At 37.5% G+C, this 17406-nt stretch overlaps 1 protein-coding gene across 1 annotated transcript in view; it reads right to left on the bottom strand.

Annotated features, from left to right (window-relative positions):
* Nucleotides 1-17406, bottom strand: part of eys (eyes shut homolog) — a 209067-nt gene that overhangs the window by 39977 nt on the left and 151684 nt on the right. Inside the window, exons 35-36 of the mRNA XM_058795808.1 lie at nucleotides 6167-6334; nucleotides 485-635 (exon numbers count right to left, since the gene is read on the bottom strand). Of these exons, the coding sequence (XP_058651791.1) occupies nucleotides 485-635; nucleotides 6167-6334 (319 nt within the window). The remainder of the gene's footprint in view (nucleotides 1-484; nucleotides 636-6166; nucleotides 6335-17406) is intronic.

Here is a 17406-nt window from a genome sequence, read left to right on the forward strand (position 1 = left end):
TCACGAAAAAATGTGAAAATTCAAAGTCACTGTAGAAAATTGTACATGAATAGGTTTGTTCATTTAAATTCAAACTGGAAGAATATTACAGATGCTAACAGATTAGGTAATAGAATCATTTCTTAACGTGCACTGCCAATATTATAATAATTTCCTCAATCATTACATTTTGTCTTATACCTCAAGATACAATTTATTTGTTATGCAAAACTGCACAAGACATAAAAAGTTTTGTTTTTAGAGAATGTCTTGAATTAAGTTAATGTTCCACAGATTATTGCCAAATTGCAAATAACACAATTTTGAGTTTAATGCTTATAACAAGAAAAATGGACAAATTGTTAATATCATCACAAATGGGCTTCTCAAGCTAATTAATCTTATTTTGAGATTGTTTTCATATTTTAAAATGCAACAAATACTAGGAAAATTATTTTTTTTTGTGTAAAAAAAAAAAGAAAAAAAAAAGAAACATAATTCTCACCTCATTAAAATTGGCACCAAGCTATTGTTCCTGATATTCTGTGGAGCAGCTGCAGTCAAAACATGAATACCGCTGCAGCCCAACCTGGCCACTGGTCTTCCATTCTGGAGAAAAACATGGAGGAAACGGTCTCCGAAATTCTGCTCCCGGGCTGAAAGGACAGAGGAGATATTAAGAAATGAGGAATCTTTCACTCAAAGCTTATCATAATGAGATTTGAAGATGACCTGTTTTAATTTGTGACTATAGAAACCCTGTTCCTGTACTGAATCTCTAGCTTCTGTTCAGTCAGTTAAATGTTGGTTCAACAGTAATATATCTCTGTTTCTTTTAAATGAATTTCAATAGTGCTCATACCAAATTCCAACCCAAAGAAAATTTTCATAAAGGACATAAACTGCAATCAGCTTGTTTACTTATGTTACCTGGTATACTTCAAAGACATTTCACAACAACAAATGCAGTTTGGCATTTCAGTGGTGACATTTTATTTCTTTTGAAATATTGTTTTTGCCTTGTCCCAATATGAATTGTTATATAAAGTTTTTATTTTTTAATTGTGAAAATATTACTGAATTTTACAATTTACTGATGTACATATAATGCAGACAAAAGTGACTTTGTGAGTGACTCACTGAATCACTTATTCACCTGATTCGTTCAAACACACTGATTCATTCGGGAACGAAACAAGTGCTTAAGAATGAGTCAATGAATCAATCACTTAACCGATTTAAGTGATTGATTCATTGAAATGTTGATTCATTCAAGAACAAAACAATTGACTGGTTTTATGAGAGAGTCAATGAATCATTCACTCAGGATGAAATACTACTGATGCTTGCAGACTTCGTTTAATACTATTTTTGTGTGCATAACAAAAATACACAAAGAAACTCATAATAATGTGTCTAAAATGTAAGTTCCTTAATATTCCTTAATATTAACTTTGTCAGACCATTTTCATTACCTTGTTTTTTTTTTGTTTTTTTGTAAACCTGCCACATCTGCTATCATTAAGTGGTGAGAACAAATCATGAGAATTTCAGGAAATATAAGTACACTGTTAAGATGCATAAGCACATCATGGTTTTACAGCGTACAGAAGCACAAGGTATCACAACTAAATCAATAACCGCCTATTTTATTCCCACTTGAGCTCGAGTAGTCGCACAACAATATTGTGGAGCTTCCTGCTTACTGTGGCATATCTGGCAACAACCCCAGTGATTGCAGATGCACTTGGCACCTACTGCATCAACTACAGTTGTAGTTCTTCGTCTTTTTTATGTTAAGGAGATGGTGTGTAGGAAAATGACAAATTACTCCTTATTGTCCCAATGGCCCTGTTACCCTGTACTGGGTCTAACGGTGCGTGCATTCTCTTGTCAGTACCTGTCACCTGTTATATTCACAATCCCTCTTGTCGGCTGATGACTGAAGCCCAGCGGGAGTTTCACATGGTGCTCGCGGGAAGGTTTTGTTTGGAAGGGAGCGAACGGATGAGATGCAGGTGTAACTCTGAGCATTTTTCTGCATTCTGAGGCATGTCTTCTGATCAGCTTCCTTTGATCTCTAGAGTTCTACCTTTTTTTACATTCAGAAAAGAGAGCTTCAGCTGGGCTGCACACCTACACATCTGAACATTATCACCCACCAGCGGAAAAACACTCGAACCCCAGAGGTTAACTTGGCGAAAAGCGAAATAAAAACGAAATATTAAATGAAGAATTAACTGATTTGTTATTACATTATAGATCAGATACCATGTACTCTCAGAAATAAAGGTACAAAAGCTGTCACTGGGGCGGTACCTTTTCAAAAAGTACACTTTTGTACCTATTAGGTTCAAATATGTACACTTTAAGTACTAATGTGTACCTTTAAGGTACCAAAATGGACAATTCAAATTTTGAAAAGGTACCGCCCCAGTGACAGCTTTTGTACCTTTATTTCTGAGAGTGTGCAGTGGTGTTTTGCTTCTCCTCTTCTTTTAAGATTTATAGAGATACATATAGTGGGGTTCAAAAGACTGACACTGAGTAATACATTGGGATTTAAATCAGAAAATAAACAAGTTTTATGGAAGTTTCAAAAAGGTTAGAGATGTTAAAAATTAAATTATGTAAATTGAAGAGATTTTTAATTTTAATTATTTCACTAATCAAATAAGAATTTGTTACACTGAGTACGCATACTTCTAATGTAATAAAGAACTAACAATTTTGTATGGAACTTTTGGATTGGAAAATGAAAATGAGTTCACTTACTACAGAAAAATGTTAATCACATTCGATTTTTTTTTTATTTAAAAAAAATATAACAGTTAAGTAAAATGAAGAGGAAATATTGTGTATCGTTTCAAGATCACTATTCAAATAATAATCAAATAATGTTACTCATCATATTTGAAAATGTTAACAAAAAATAAAATGAAGAGAAAATATTCTAGGTTACTATTCCAATAATAATAATTTGTGACATTAACCATGTACATTATTTTTTATTTATTTACTCTAATCTTAATTAATTTAAATATTATATAATTTTGCATTAGAATGAGAAAAAAAGCAAAATACAAAAACTTTTACTAGTTGTCTTAGACTACTGGACCCCACTGTAAGAATTGAAATTATCTGGATAAAATTGACATTGATCAAAAGTCCACTCGCCACAGAAAAATAAATAAGTTACTAATCACATTCACGCTGGGTTGGGAGAGCATTCTAATTAAGTCAGTCAGTTTCCCTCCTCTAAAAATTGATGAATGTGTCACAAGCCGAACGCCAGAGCGAACCCAAATGCTTGCTCCCTGCCTTTTTTTACATGGCTAATCTATAAAAGGAATTTCACGAGGACTCTGACAGGCTGAGACATGAGATAAACACTGTCATATTGGCCGTGTCAGGTGAGCTGCATATGCACGGGTAATCTGACAGGGTGGAAGTAAAATGAATTTTCTAACTTGACATCAAGAGCAATCTCATTCAAAGATGACAGTCCATCCAGCCCCTCTGCCTTTAGTGCCAACAATTTATAGACATGACTCATCTCCCTATCAGGTTATTTAAATGTCAGGTGATTGCCAAGACCGCTGCTACTGATGTAATATGGACTGCATTTTAGTCATCTGAAATAAGCTTGAAACTTTTGAATAACGTTGAGTGCAAACGTGACAGTAAAACAATAACTGATAAAGCACTTCACACTCAAACAGTGACAATATTTCAAACCTCTCGTGAGTCAGCATGAGCACAATATTCAGATGAACATAATCACACCACAACAGGTATTATTATTAGAATTACAAGATGAGCCCTGCCCATAATTACTGACATCATCACGTCAGTATGTGCATTTGCATAGGGGTATAAAATGATCGCTGACGACTAATTTTATTATAAAGAAAAAAATGATACAAACTCCTTTTAAACCAAAAATACCGATCTGTAATATTATATTATATTGCAATTCTATTAAAATTTGAAAAATGCAAAATACAAGCATTTTTACTGATTTTCTCAGACTTTTGGACCCCACTTTAAGAATTTAAATGATTTGGATAAAACTAAAAGTGATCAAAAGTTCAACAGACACAGAAAAATAAATACAGTATGTTACTAATCATATTTGAAAATTAAGTTATTATGTAAAACGAAGAGGAAAAAAATAGCCTTTTCACATGCTTTGCTAAAACATTTTAGGTATGATTTCTGCTGTTTAGAAAAAAAACGAACAAACAGGAAAGTTCACTCGCGATCTGACAAGCTCTAATCTCATTGACTTACTTTATCTGACTTGCTGAAGTAAGGGCGCACAGGATTTTTAATCAATCTGTTTGGAAACAAATTTGTGTTTACAAGGTACCAGATTGATAACGAGTGCTTCTGGACATATGGTTAATATGTATAGCCAATTATTACGTCAATCAGTTGATTAAAAAACCTGAACTCTCGAGTACAACAGAGATTTGTCAGCAAGGCAACGTTTAATAAAACAAAACAGACCACTTATAATATATTCCTGTTTTCCAATAACGGTACTACTTAAAATTTTAATACATTATAATTAATGTAAATTTAATTCACTCATTTACAGGTAAAAATCCCTAAATACTCATTCATTTGGAGTTCGGCCCAGCCAAGGGACCATATTTGTTTAGGACAAAGTAATTGAAGAGCATCATCCAGCAGGGTTTGCCAATTAGCTAATGGGATCAGCCATCATAACTTTAAATTCAGCCCATAGCACATATCCTGGTGTGATTGATTTCACCTAGAGACATTTGCTATGTCATTAACATGTCCTGAGAGAGGACTTCATTACTGGATAAAGAGGTACAGTCGATGGTCCGGCGTTTTAATTTAGCGCTGTGGCTTACAGTTATATTCACAGTCTCATAACTCAGTGTGTGTAATCTGCAGCCTGCGATGCCGGGAAGCCAATTATTCATTAACACACACAGATAAAGTGTGAGTTATCGAGTTAAACTTTCCACATCGTTTGGAGGTGACTGCTATTCAATAGACATGCATGGAGCGAACAGTGAATATATCATCAATGTCATGTCAAAATTAATCACTTACCTCTCAAATCAAACTGACAATATTATTCTTACATATGCTATGTGCATTTATATACATCTGTTCACCCTAATCTTGGAGCGGGAAACAAGCAGGTAGCCATAGAAACATATCATTTATGACTAATATGTCACTGGTTTGAAATTAGCACAGCTAATGAAGTCTGTGTGCAGGTTTTCAGCTAGAAATGTTTGAAGACCTAACAAGGTTTCCGTGGGTAAACTGTATTTGATATATTTCTGGAGCAAAATGAAAAAGCAAGCCTAAAAAAATAGAAGCATCTCATCTGCAAGAATATAAAGAAAAAGCATTACACAAACTATTTTTACTCGGCTCTAAAGCACATTAAAATATTTAGTAGCTATACTTGCTATTGATATATAAACTGCCATTCAAAATTTATTTTTAAGAAATTAATAGTTTTATTCATGTATAAACATGTATAATGCTTTTCTGAAGGATCACGTGACACTAAAGACTGGAGTAATGGCTACTGAAAATTCAGCTTTAATATCAGAGAAATAAATTACATTATATATTAAAGTAGAAAATGGTTATTTTAAATGATATTTCTTCACAATATTTAAAGTATACATATATATTCTGAGACTTTAAAAAACATGAAAAACGACTAACTTTTGAACAGTGGTGTAGTATATGATGAAATATTTGTTGTTTACATGCTCACAAAAATGACATTTTGTAAGAATACTAAACATTTGAATGGCCATTAAGAATAAAAGGTACTTTTTGCTCCATAATAGTATATTTACAGCTGCAGGGGTTAACTGAGCTATGTTAACCAGCCAAACCCTCAACCCCTCGGTTGAACACAGATAGTATTAGGAGCAGAGGGCTGCATTTTAATAGATAAAAATTAGTATGCGCCCCTGTGTGCAAGGTGAGTCATCTATATTTTGGTTGGTTTCCCAGAAGAGAAAGTCAATTTTAAATGTGTACATATCCTAAAAATTCATTTTAGCATATGGATGAGCTCAAAGCTACTGTTCCAGACAAGCACTAAAAGCCACAAAACTCCAATTTTGATTTCATGGGCTCTTTTGAGAGCTGAATTCTCCAGTGGCTCTCAGATACTCACAGTAGAGAATAGTACCATGAGGTGTCGTGCTCTTCATCGTCAAATACATGGTCCTCCTGTCCTCAGAGGAATGGCTTGTAAAGTGCATGTCTGACTGAAACAGGGATGTCAGAGACGGCAACTCCAAGAAAGAGGTACCATCAAATCGAGGGAAAAAGATAGTTGCATCTGAAAAAAAGAGGAAAATAACAATTCTGTTGGTAAAAGGTAAATTTGACAGTTCGAGTAAACATTTGTCCGCACAGTTTTGTCCTAAATAATTAGGGATTTTAAATGCATGGGGTATGACAAATACATTTTATAGAAGTGCAAATATTTCCAAGTCTACATACAGTATGTCAAACATTTGAAATAATTAAGTTTTATTTTAATGTGTTTGAAAGATATTATTTGATCGAAAATAAGTAATAACAGAAAAATTGTAAAATAGTAAAACAATTAAAAGAAAACTTTTGATTTGAATATATTTTAAAATATAATTAATGCTTGTGAGGCAAAGCTGAATTTTCACCATCATTACTCCAGTTTTCAGTGTCACGTGATCCTTTAGAAATCATTTTAATATGCTGATTAACTGCTCAAGAAACATATTTTATTACTATCAGTGATGAAAATGGCTTGTTTTTGCTGCCTAATATTTTTTGGATATATATGAAGCTTTTATTCAATGAGGATGCATTACATTGATCAAAAGTGACAAAGGCATTTATAATGGTACAAAAGATTTATATTCCAAATATATGATGTTCTTTTGAACTGTTCTATTGATCAAAGATAAATATTAAATATAAAGATATTTTTTTAAATATAATTTTAAAAATAATTGCCCATCACATGAATAAATTACATTTTATAATAAAAAAGAAAACATTCATTCTAAATTGTTATAATACTTAACAATATTACTCTTTCTACTGTATTTTAACAAATTCACTGTAAATTGACATTAGTTTTATAGCATTCACATTTTTTAGTTATCTGATTTTTCATCATAAAATACTTAAATGCATAAGCTATAGTTTATTTGATTGAAACATTATGACTTTTGATCGTTTACTAGTATAACCTCCTAGCTGAATGCACAGTCAAGAGCAGTAATGTCTGGCAGACTCTGATAAGTAGCCTACACGCAAAGGCAGGAGGATCCTGTCAGGACGTGTTCTGAGCAATGTTATCTCCCACAGGGTGACAGACGACAGTGACTTTAGGGGAAGAGGAAGGTGGGTGTTATGTGCTATGGTCAGGACCTCTCTGCCACGGTAATGATCTGTTAGCTGTTACACAGAAGGCACTGTATGCAGCACGACACTGTCAAGGGATATGTGACAAGACTTCAACGTGGCCCGTCTGCGGTGAACGTGTGTCAGGGTGTTGCTCCAACAGCGGTCTATATACCACACATTAAGGCTGATTCAGCAAGAGGCAGGATGCATTTCTCAGGGAGGCCAGGAAAGACAATTGACTGTACATGACTTCTGCAATGACATACTAAAATACATCTAACCAAACACAAGGGACCAGTTTTTTTTATTTATTTATTTTTTAATCAACATTTTTTTTTTTCATACATAACATCCAAAAAAAACAAAAAAAACCCACAACAGACACATACTCAGTATCTCAAAGTCCAGTCAAAGGGAGGGAGAGAGGGAAGGACAAGAAAAACACAAAAACCACTCCTTTATACAGTCACGTATATCAAAGAGAAATCACTGCCAAGCATCAATGGTAGAAGGCTTGGCCCCATTGATTCGTGCTGTTGTACATTCACAAGTCACTATTTGCAGGAGGCTACAGATCCAATATGTTTTTCCACACATGTGCGGTGTAAACCAGTTTTGTATTATTGTCTTCTTCGCAGCTGTAAAACCAGCAAACAACATTCTCTTTTGCATTGAACTTATAAAGAGACCAGAATCATCATTAAGAAGACACAAACTTGGATTAACAGACCAATCAATTTGCAGTAAGGATGATAAAACCAGGTTTACATGTGTCCATAGACTGATGACGACAGGACATTCCCAAAACATATGCAGAAAAGTACCTGATGATGTAGTATTACATATATGGCAGTTGAGATTTGGTTGTAGTTTCATTTTAAATATTTTGTAAGGAGTTATGTATGCTCTATGAATGACTTTGAAGTGAATAAGACGATGAGCCAGATTTTTAGATGTTAAACTGAGATTAGACCACACTCTCTCCCAGTCGACAGATAAATCAAGGTCAGATAATTCCCTATTCCAAATAGTTTTAATAGAAAGAGGTTTTGTAATGCAATCAATAATCTTATTATATATTAAAGAAACAGACGGCCGACCAGCAGATGGTGCAATCCAATCCTGCATAGGATGAGAGGGGATGGGAGATGCCCAAGGAACTCCATACGCTTTGAGAGCAGAACGTAATTGAAGAAAGACAAAATATGCGGATGCTGGTAGACAAAATTTGGTTCTTAATGTCTGAAATAAACATAGGCCCTGGTTATCATATATATCACCGCACGTGTTTACACCTAAAGAGGACCAAGAGGGTTGGACAAATGGACGATTTCCGCATACAAAATTAAAATTGTGCCATAAAGGTGTACTGTTACAAAATTTGAAGGTTCCTCCTATCCGACGGTCCACCGTTTTCCAGATTTTAATAGAGTTGGCCATAACTGGACCAAATTTATAATTATCCCCTTTTTTTCCTGTGCCAGTAAATAAAATATCTTGGAGTCTATTTGGTTTAACGTTGTCAGCTTCAATCACTCTCCAAGAAACTGTAGATTGAGGATCAACCCAATTATGAAGAGCCTTAAGCTGGAACGAGCAATAATACAGTTCAAAATTTGGTACAGCCAGTCCTCCTGCGCTATTAGGATGTTGTAATGTGGTAAGTTTAATTCTGGGGCATTTATCATTCCAGATAAATTTAGAAATTATGGAGTTGATCTCCTTAAAGTAACCTGGAGGGGGAGAAAGTGGTAGCATAGAGAAAAAAAAATTAAATCGAGGTAACAAATTCATCTTAACTGTGGAGATTCTTCCTTGAAGAGAGACTTTAAAATTCTTCCATCTTTGAATGTCATTTTTGACCTTAACTAAAATATTATTAAAATTGTCTCTGGCAATCTTATGAATGTTTTTATATATGGTAATGCACAAATAGATGAAAGATTCCTTAATAGGGATAAATGAGGGAATAGAAGAATTAACTTTAACATTGTTAATTGGCATTAAAGCAGATTTGCTCCAATTTATTTTATATCCTGATAAGCTACTAAAATTATCAAATTCCTTAATTATACTAGAGACTGAAACATCAAAGTGGTCTAAATCTAGAATAATATCATCAACGTATAACGAAATACTATGATTATGATCATGAATCTTAATCGATACTTCAGATTTCCTGATAGCTTGTGCTAAGGGTTCAAGAGATAGACAAAACAATAAGGGGGAAAGCGGACATCCCTGCCTTGTTCCCCGCTGCAAAGGGAATGGGGGGGAAATAATATTACCAGTTATGACTGATGAAGTGTTCACTGAAGTCGAAACATTGCAGAACTGCCCACATATAATTCCACTCTAGCCTGTCAAAGGCTTTTTCTGCATCAAGTGAAAAGACTGCACAAGGGGTCGGGTGGGAGTCTGCAAAGTCAAGAATATGAAGGAGTCGACGCATATTGTCAGATGCATTGCGCCCCTTGATGAAACCAGTTTGGTCCTCCTTGATCAGACTATGAATTACCTTCTCCATACGAGAAGCAAAAACTTTAGCATAGATTTTTAGATCACATGGGATAAGCGAAATCGGTCTGTAGCTGGAACAATCTAATGGATCTTTCCCTTTTTTAAGAAGTAATGAAATCAGTGATGTTTTTTGATCTCTATGAAATACCCCATGTTCAATTGCAAAATTAAATGAATTAAGCATAAGTGTCCCTACCAAATCCCAAATTTCTAAATATAATTCAGGGGGGAGACCATCTAGACCCGGCGATTTGCCCTTTTGAAGGCTTTTTAGAGAGACGTGAAGCTCCTCCAAACTTAATGGGGCCTCCAAAGATTCTTTATCCATCTGTGAGATCCGAGGCATTTCCAATTTATCTAAATACTGCTTACAAATTGGTTCATCAAAATCTGTTTCGGCTTTATACAGATTCATGTAAAAACCTTTAAATATGTCATTAATTGCCACAGGTTTCGTGGTGACCTGATCATCCGATGATTTTATTGCGCTAATATATGCCTTAGACTCGCATTCTTTCAACCTAAGGGCCAATAAATGACTAGGTCTCTCTGATTCAAAATAATATTTTTGCCTAGTCCTATGTAAAATAAATTCCGCCTTTGAGTGTGAAAGTAAATCATGTTCTTCTTTTAAAGAGAACAACTGTGTAGCCTGTTGCTCAGTAAAATGTTGTTTTTGTAGGTTTTGTAATGATTGGATTTCATTTTCTAATTGTCTAAAAACTGGTGAGTTTTCGCTTTGGCAAGAGTAGAAGATAAAGATATACAGAATCCTCATATGGCACACTTAGTCGATTCCCACATTATTTGAGGATCCACATCAGAGGGCATATTAATTTCAAGAAATTCCTTAATATATTCTTTTAGTGAAGTAATGAAAGTCTGATTACTTAATAATGATATGTTAAAGCGCCATCTAGGGGACTTGGCTTTAACATCGGAAAGAGGAACACTGCACAACACAGCAGAATGATCAGATAATAAAATTGGTAATATAGAGATGGAGGAATTAGACGAAATTAAAGATGGGCTGAGAAATATGTAGTCTATCCTAGAGAAAGTCTTACGTCTATTAGAAAAAAAAGTGAAGTCCGTAGCTTTAGTATTCGGAATTCTCCAAAGATCGATTAAGTTGAGCTCCGTGATAAATTTATTCAGTAATTTAGAGGATGGATTGGCTGTTGTATCAGATTGAGATTTATCTAAAGCAGGATTTATGACAGCATTAAAATCACCACCCACCACTAATGGGCAGTCAGTCTGCTCAAGTAATGTTTTGGAAATCTGTGTAAGGAACGCACTGTCTGTCTCACTCGGACCATAAATAGAGACCAATGCTAACCTATTATTATATATTTTGCATCGGATAAAAACAAATCTACCCTTCTCATCACTATCAAGGTGTTCAATTGTTAAATTTAACTTTCGGTTAACAAGGATAAGCACCCCCTTAATTTTATTTTGAGCGCAGGAAAAAGCCGCTAATTTATAATATTTATTCTGAAAACGTGCCACGTCAGATTGTTTTAAATGTGTCTCTTGAATTAGGGCACAGGTAACAGATTTACGGTGTAAATATTCTAACACACGGGTTCGTTTAACAGCAGAATTTAAACCATTCACATTCAGTGATAAAATATTTAGAGTATGCATTGAATATTCATAATCCCAAGATTGTATTCAATAAATGAAAAAAAAAAACAGAAGCACTTCCATTCTGTAAATAGCATGTAAACGCTAGAGGTCGACAGATTCATCGGTTTTGCCGATTAATCGGCACCGATAGTTGATTGCCACAAGTATCGGTTATCGGCAAAAATCCATGCCGATAGTTTTCCGGTTTGCAACCGTTTCTGGATTGGCTGAGAAGGGTCCGCTGGCATTATACAGTACAAGAGTGGCCTCTAGAGGCGGAAATCACTGACAGCACGTGTTGTTTATTTTGACACGTGACAATGCGCGCTGCACAGAGCGGGAAACTCCAGACTCGCATTTAAATACAGCCGACAGAAAAGCCTGCCGCAGAACAGAACGCCATTCACATAGTTTTCTATTAAATGACATTATATTTGTCCAAAATCGTTGTGAATGTATAATGACTTCACCCTAGGCTATAAATTATGTTTTGTGCATTTTTCAGCAAAACGTTTGTCTTTCTGTGGCTCTAATAAAGTCTGTATGCTTCATATAGAGCTGTAATACAGATCGCACTCTCTCTTTCCGCTTGCTCTGTTTTTTTAAACACCGAACTTCAAACTCATTTATGCCACATTGTTCATTCTTGAAGTAAACTTATGTCCGTTTGGTGATTAAATAAATTGTTTTAGACCGCCACTCGATTTGAACGCAAAGCGTCTAGTGTGTGTGTGAGATACCTCTGAGTTCTCCTAGACGCAGCGCTGTGCTTTTGCCCGGTGTGTGACTAACTTTTTTTTTTTTTTTAAGTGTTAAAAAATAAAAGCAAATAAAGTGTGTGAGTACACATACAATATCCATATGTATGTAATTTTAATGCTATGGCCTTGTGTAGATATTTAAAGATGGCCATCTTTAAGCATGGCTGTTGAAATTAAATGGTAATACTTAACAATAAGGGTCCATTTGTAATGAAAACTGTAGAAGTATTGTTCCTTGTTAGAGTTTGTTCATTTCAATATTCACTATTAGCTACTAATAGGCTACATTTTTTAATTTTAAAGTTTCTTCTTTTAACATTAGCAAACTATGAAATAACTTTAATGATCAATATAGTAAATAATATTAATATTTTTATTCATTTACAAAGTATGGTTCAGTACTGTTGCTGTTTTTTTTTTGTTTTTTGTTTTTTTTAAATAGTAAAGCACTAGCTCTCTTCCAGTATCTATTTTGAAAACTATCGGTTGATTAATCGGTATCGGCCAGTGTGGTCCAACCTAGCTATCGGTATCGGTAAAATCCACTATCGGTCGACCTCTAGTAAACGCTGATGTGCATTTTAGATACCAAACCTCCTTGATGAAAAATCCCTTTAAAAATAAGGTAAAATAAATAAAAGTATAAATGTCTGTTGTAAAAAGTAAAAAAAACATAAAAATATGAACAACCAACAACCATAAACAAGGAACAACTCAGACCGCACATCACCGAGAACATAGGTCTGACTGAGCAACAAAAATAGTGATGGTTCGTGACCGATCCACTCCAACGCAAGACATGTCTCCCGAAAAGGCCCACACAGCCCAAAAATATTTTTAATTAAACCTACTCTCAATTAGTCCCCTCCAAAAAAGAGAGAGAGAAAAAAAGGAGTGTCAGTCTTACCAACAATGAGATCGTTGTACCGGATATATAGGGACAATATCTCAGTAGTAGAGAGGAGAGAAGAAAAAGCAAAAAATAGATTTAGCCAGCGTCCATGTCCATCCTACCCTCATCCCCTACTAGGGCAGCTAGTGTCCATCTCGGCCATCAAGTTCCTCCCGCTGGGCCGGAGAGACAGCGGCCGCTGTTCCCCCGTCACCGCCCCGCAGAGCTGCGGCATATGTCTTCTGCTGAGACAGGGGAGCTGATAAAATCCTCCGCTTTCTGAGGGGAATCGAAGCTTTTCTGTTCCCCTTTGTGCTGTAGTTTAAGTACCGCCGGATAGATGAGGAAGGGCTGGAGGCCAAGTGCTGTCATCCTCTTCAAAACCGGACCAAATGCCTTTCTCCTGATCGCTGTAGCTGGACTAAAGTCGGGAAAAAATAGTAGTGTGACATTGTTCTGTGCGCATTTCACCGGATAAGCCTGCCGAGCACCCTTCAGGATATCTGATCTGTCATGCCATCTCAGTACACGGAAGATAAGAGAGCGCTGCCGATCGGAGCCTCTCCCTCCGTCATACATGCGGTGCGCCCGGTCAATCTCAATGTCACGGCCCCTCAAGGAAGGAATCCACTTGGGAAGATTAACTCTGAGAAAGCCAGCCGCATCGGATCCCTCAGCCCCCTCTGGTAGCCCCACCAGTCGTACGTTGTTCCTCCTGCACCTGTCCTCCATATCTGTCATCTTCTCGGTGAGTTGCTCCAGCTGATTTCTTACATCCGTGACTGCCCTCCTATCCTCACATGCATCTGCTTGAACAGAATCAACGCGGTCACGTGTCTGCTTCGCCGCGGTAATTATGGCCTCAAACTCCTCTCTTAGCTCTTTAACAGACTTGTTGGTCGCTTGTATGTCCTCACGCAGTTCGTGCAATGCTGGAATCAGTACAGAGTCCATCGCATCTCTTATTGCCGAATTCACAACCGAATTCAGAGTGCTTTGCTGCTCTTTAAATGCTAGTTCAATACGGCTAGCAATAGCATCGTCGAGATCTTCTCTGGAGATGGCGGAATCTCTGAATTTTTTCTTCATTGGCAATTGCTCAATCTCTCTTTTCCGATCCCCTTTGTCTGCCTTAGCACTCATGATGGGTCCAATGCAGAGTGGTTCAAATTTTACTGACAGGATCATATAATATGCGGCAAAGTGAGCAGAGAGAAAGACTAAACTTGCATCGCCGTCGAAGGGTCACGTGATCCCCCCCCAGTTGTTGTTTTTTTTTTTAACACTAGTAGAGGCATTTTAAAGCTGATATATATGTTTAAGCTACCATTTTGGAGAATAGTTCAGCATTCCAGTATTAGGCTGATGATACACGGGGCAACTTTTTGAGCAATGTTGCTGGGCAATTTTGGGCAATGTTGCCGTCAAAAGAGAACCAGGTGAGATAGAAATTTATTTCCCATTCTTAATGGGAACGTGCACAAGAAACCGTGCTCAAAAAAAGTTTCCCTGTGTATCATCAGCCTTAGAGAAATGTCACATGTACAAAACTGGAAAAATAAATAAATGAAACTATGATTTATCCTAAAAGAGTTTCGATTAATAAAGCGTATAGGCTTTAATTTTCGTAGTTTTCGCACACTTGAAGAATATCATGTTGACTTCAAAACAATATTAATATGCTGGGAGATTTGAAAACTGATGCTTTTGTACGTTAGCATCACACATATCCAGATTCATATCTATGGGTTTTCATAGACGGTAGTTTGTTCGGTAGCTCACGGAGTACAAAGACGTACTTGAGAGGTGAGGAGCTCCGGATCGAATTCTGTGTAACTAGAGTTTGACAAAACAGTTCAAATCTGCATATAAGGAAGTTCTAATAGCATGATTGCATCAACAAATGTGTTTTTATATCAGTTTTGCATTTGTCAACACTATCGGGTAGCTTTGGTGTAGGGCATATTTCCAACACAATAGAGAATTCATTTTTAGCTACGGTTCCCGGATATTTGAATTCTGAACTGCCACAACAGGTACCTGAAGCAACGTAATAAAAACACAGCAATAGGTACTGGGGTGACCCCGAATAGTCGACGATTTCATGCTTGGATTGGAGGAGCCTGATTCGACTCCCAATCTCACAGTCGAATATTCGCGGGGTGTTATGATCATGCCATTTTGGCAATATGGGGGTGCTCAGTGTCTGATTTGTGATTTCACATGGAACTACCGATTTTCTCCCAATAAGTTAATATACAGCCTATTATGATAATGCTGTAAATAAGAATCTTAAAAGAAAGAAGATTTAAATAAATATTTTAACGTGCGTGAATAAATCCAACTTCCCCTATAGATTAAAGTTTCACTTTCTAATCCGTGACCGACAAAGGAGCATTCTTGGCGGCGCAAAGACGCAGACGTACATAGCGGGTTATTTGGGGAACATTTTGCTCTATGCACACAAGAAGTCATTTAGACAGTTGCAACAATTTTTTTTTCTACACACACATATTGGTTTTACGCAGTCAATCTGTTTTGCAGTTCTTGATGCGGTTGTTTTCGCTTGCAAAACGCTGTGCACAGGCTTGCAATACTTTTGGCTGTATTTGGGCGAAACAACAGTGCCAAAAGTGTAAGCGCGGAAAAATGGAAGTCAGAAGAATACAGATCATATTTATTTTGCCTTAGCATGAAGTTGCAGTTTCACAATACATGAATTACACTTACAAAAAACAGTAAAAGGCTGCAAATCTTTTTTTCTTATGTTTGAAACGCGATTTACACTTATACAAATCTTTTCTTGCGCATGCAAAATTAATTTATGCTTGCTATCTTATGGACACCTTCACAAATCTTACCCTGCGCATGCAAATCTTTTTGACGTCATTTTACCGTCATAGGACACCCCTAATACGTACCTATATCAATGTAATAAAAACATGCCAGGGTTTACGCATTGAACCCGTGTTTTAATGCCACTCAGTGGACATTTCTCTTTGAAACTGCGGCGAATTTTGCACAATTTTTATTTACAACACTATTTTATACTTTATTATTATTATTAAATGGTATTTATTTATTAATTTCTTTTTTGTAATGTATCTGTTACGTGGGTGTGTGGTTGTGGCATCGGCGAATGCAAACATAAACGAATGATGAGAGGACAAATAGCTTCAACTCACTTTTCCCTTTAATAAACGTAAATCACGGACAAACATAAAGGGAAAACTGAGGACATTTATAGGAACAGGAACAAAAGGAGCAAACAAGGTAATGCAAAACAGGTGGGGATAATGAGACTATAATTAACAAGAAACGGAACCTAACCAAATAAGGAAAACAGGGACTCAGACAGGCAGACATGTAACAGTATCTCCCCCTCCCGGTAGGCACGTCCCGCGCCGTAACAGTACAACCGGGGAGGGGGGGTGGGCGCCCTGGATGCCGGTGCAGGACTGGGATACAAAAGGAGGCATCCAGGGCGAAACAGGAGACTCCGAGGGCCATGGCGGGTCAGGGGACTCGGAAGGCCAAGGCGGGTCAGGAGGCTTGGGAGGCCAAGGAGGAGCAGGGAGCCTGGGAGGCCTAGGTGGAGCAGGGAGCTTGGGCACCCAAGACGGAGCAGGACAAGTAGGAATAGCCCCCCCCCAAAATTTTAAGGCTGAAATTAGGGGCTTTCAATCTTTGTTTGGACTCTTGGGGGCGCCTTCTTGGCGCAGGCACAGGGGGGCGCTCGGACAGCGCGGACTCTTGAATGCGCTCGGGCGGCGCGGAGCTAGGGAGGCGCCTTCTTGGCGCAGGCACAGGATGGCGCTCTTGAAGCGTGGACTCTTGAATGCGCTCGGGCGGCGCGGAGCTAGGGAGGCACCTTCTTTGCGCAGGCACAGGTTGGCGCTCTTGAAGCACGGACTCTTGAATGCACTCGGGCGGCGCGGAGCTAGGGAGGCACCTTCTTGGCGCAGGCACAGGGTGGCGCTCTTGAAGCGCGGATTCTTGAATGCGCTGGGGCGGCGCGGAGCTGAACGGAACCAGCGGAGGCGAAGGTGAGCTGGACGGGGCCAGCGGAGGCGAAGGTGAGCTGGACGGGACCAGCGGAGGCACAGGTGAGCTGGACGGGACCAGCGGGCTTGCCATACTTTCAGGCGGGCTTGCCGCACTCTCTGTCGGCGGGTTGGCTGCACTCTCTGTTGGCGGGTTAGCCGTAGC

Source organism: Onychostoma macrolepis, chromosome 13 (assembly GCF_012432095.1).
Source record: "Onychostoma macrolepis isolate SWU-2019 chromosome 13, ASM1243209v1, whole genome shotgun sequence".
Lineage (NCBI taxonomy): Eukaryota > Metazoa > Chordata > Actinopteri > Cypriniformes > Cyprinidae > Onychostoma > Onychostoma macrolepis.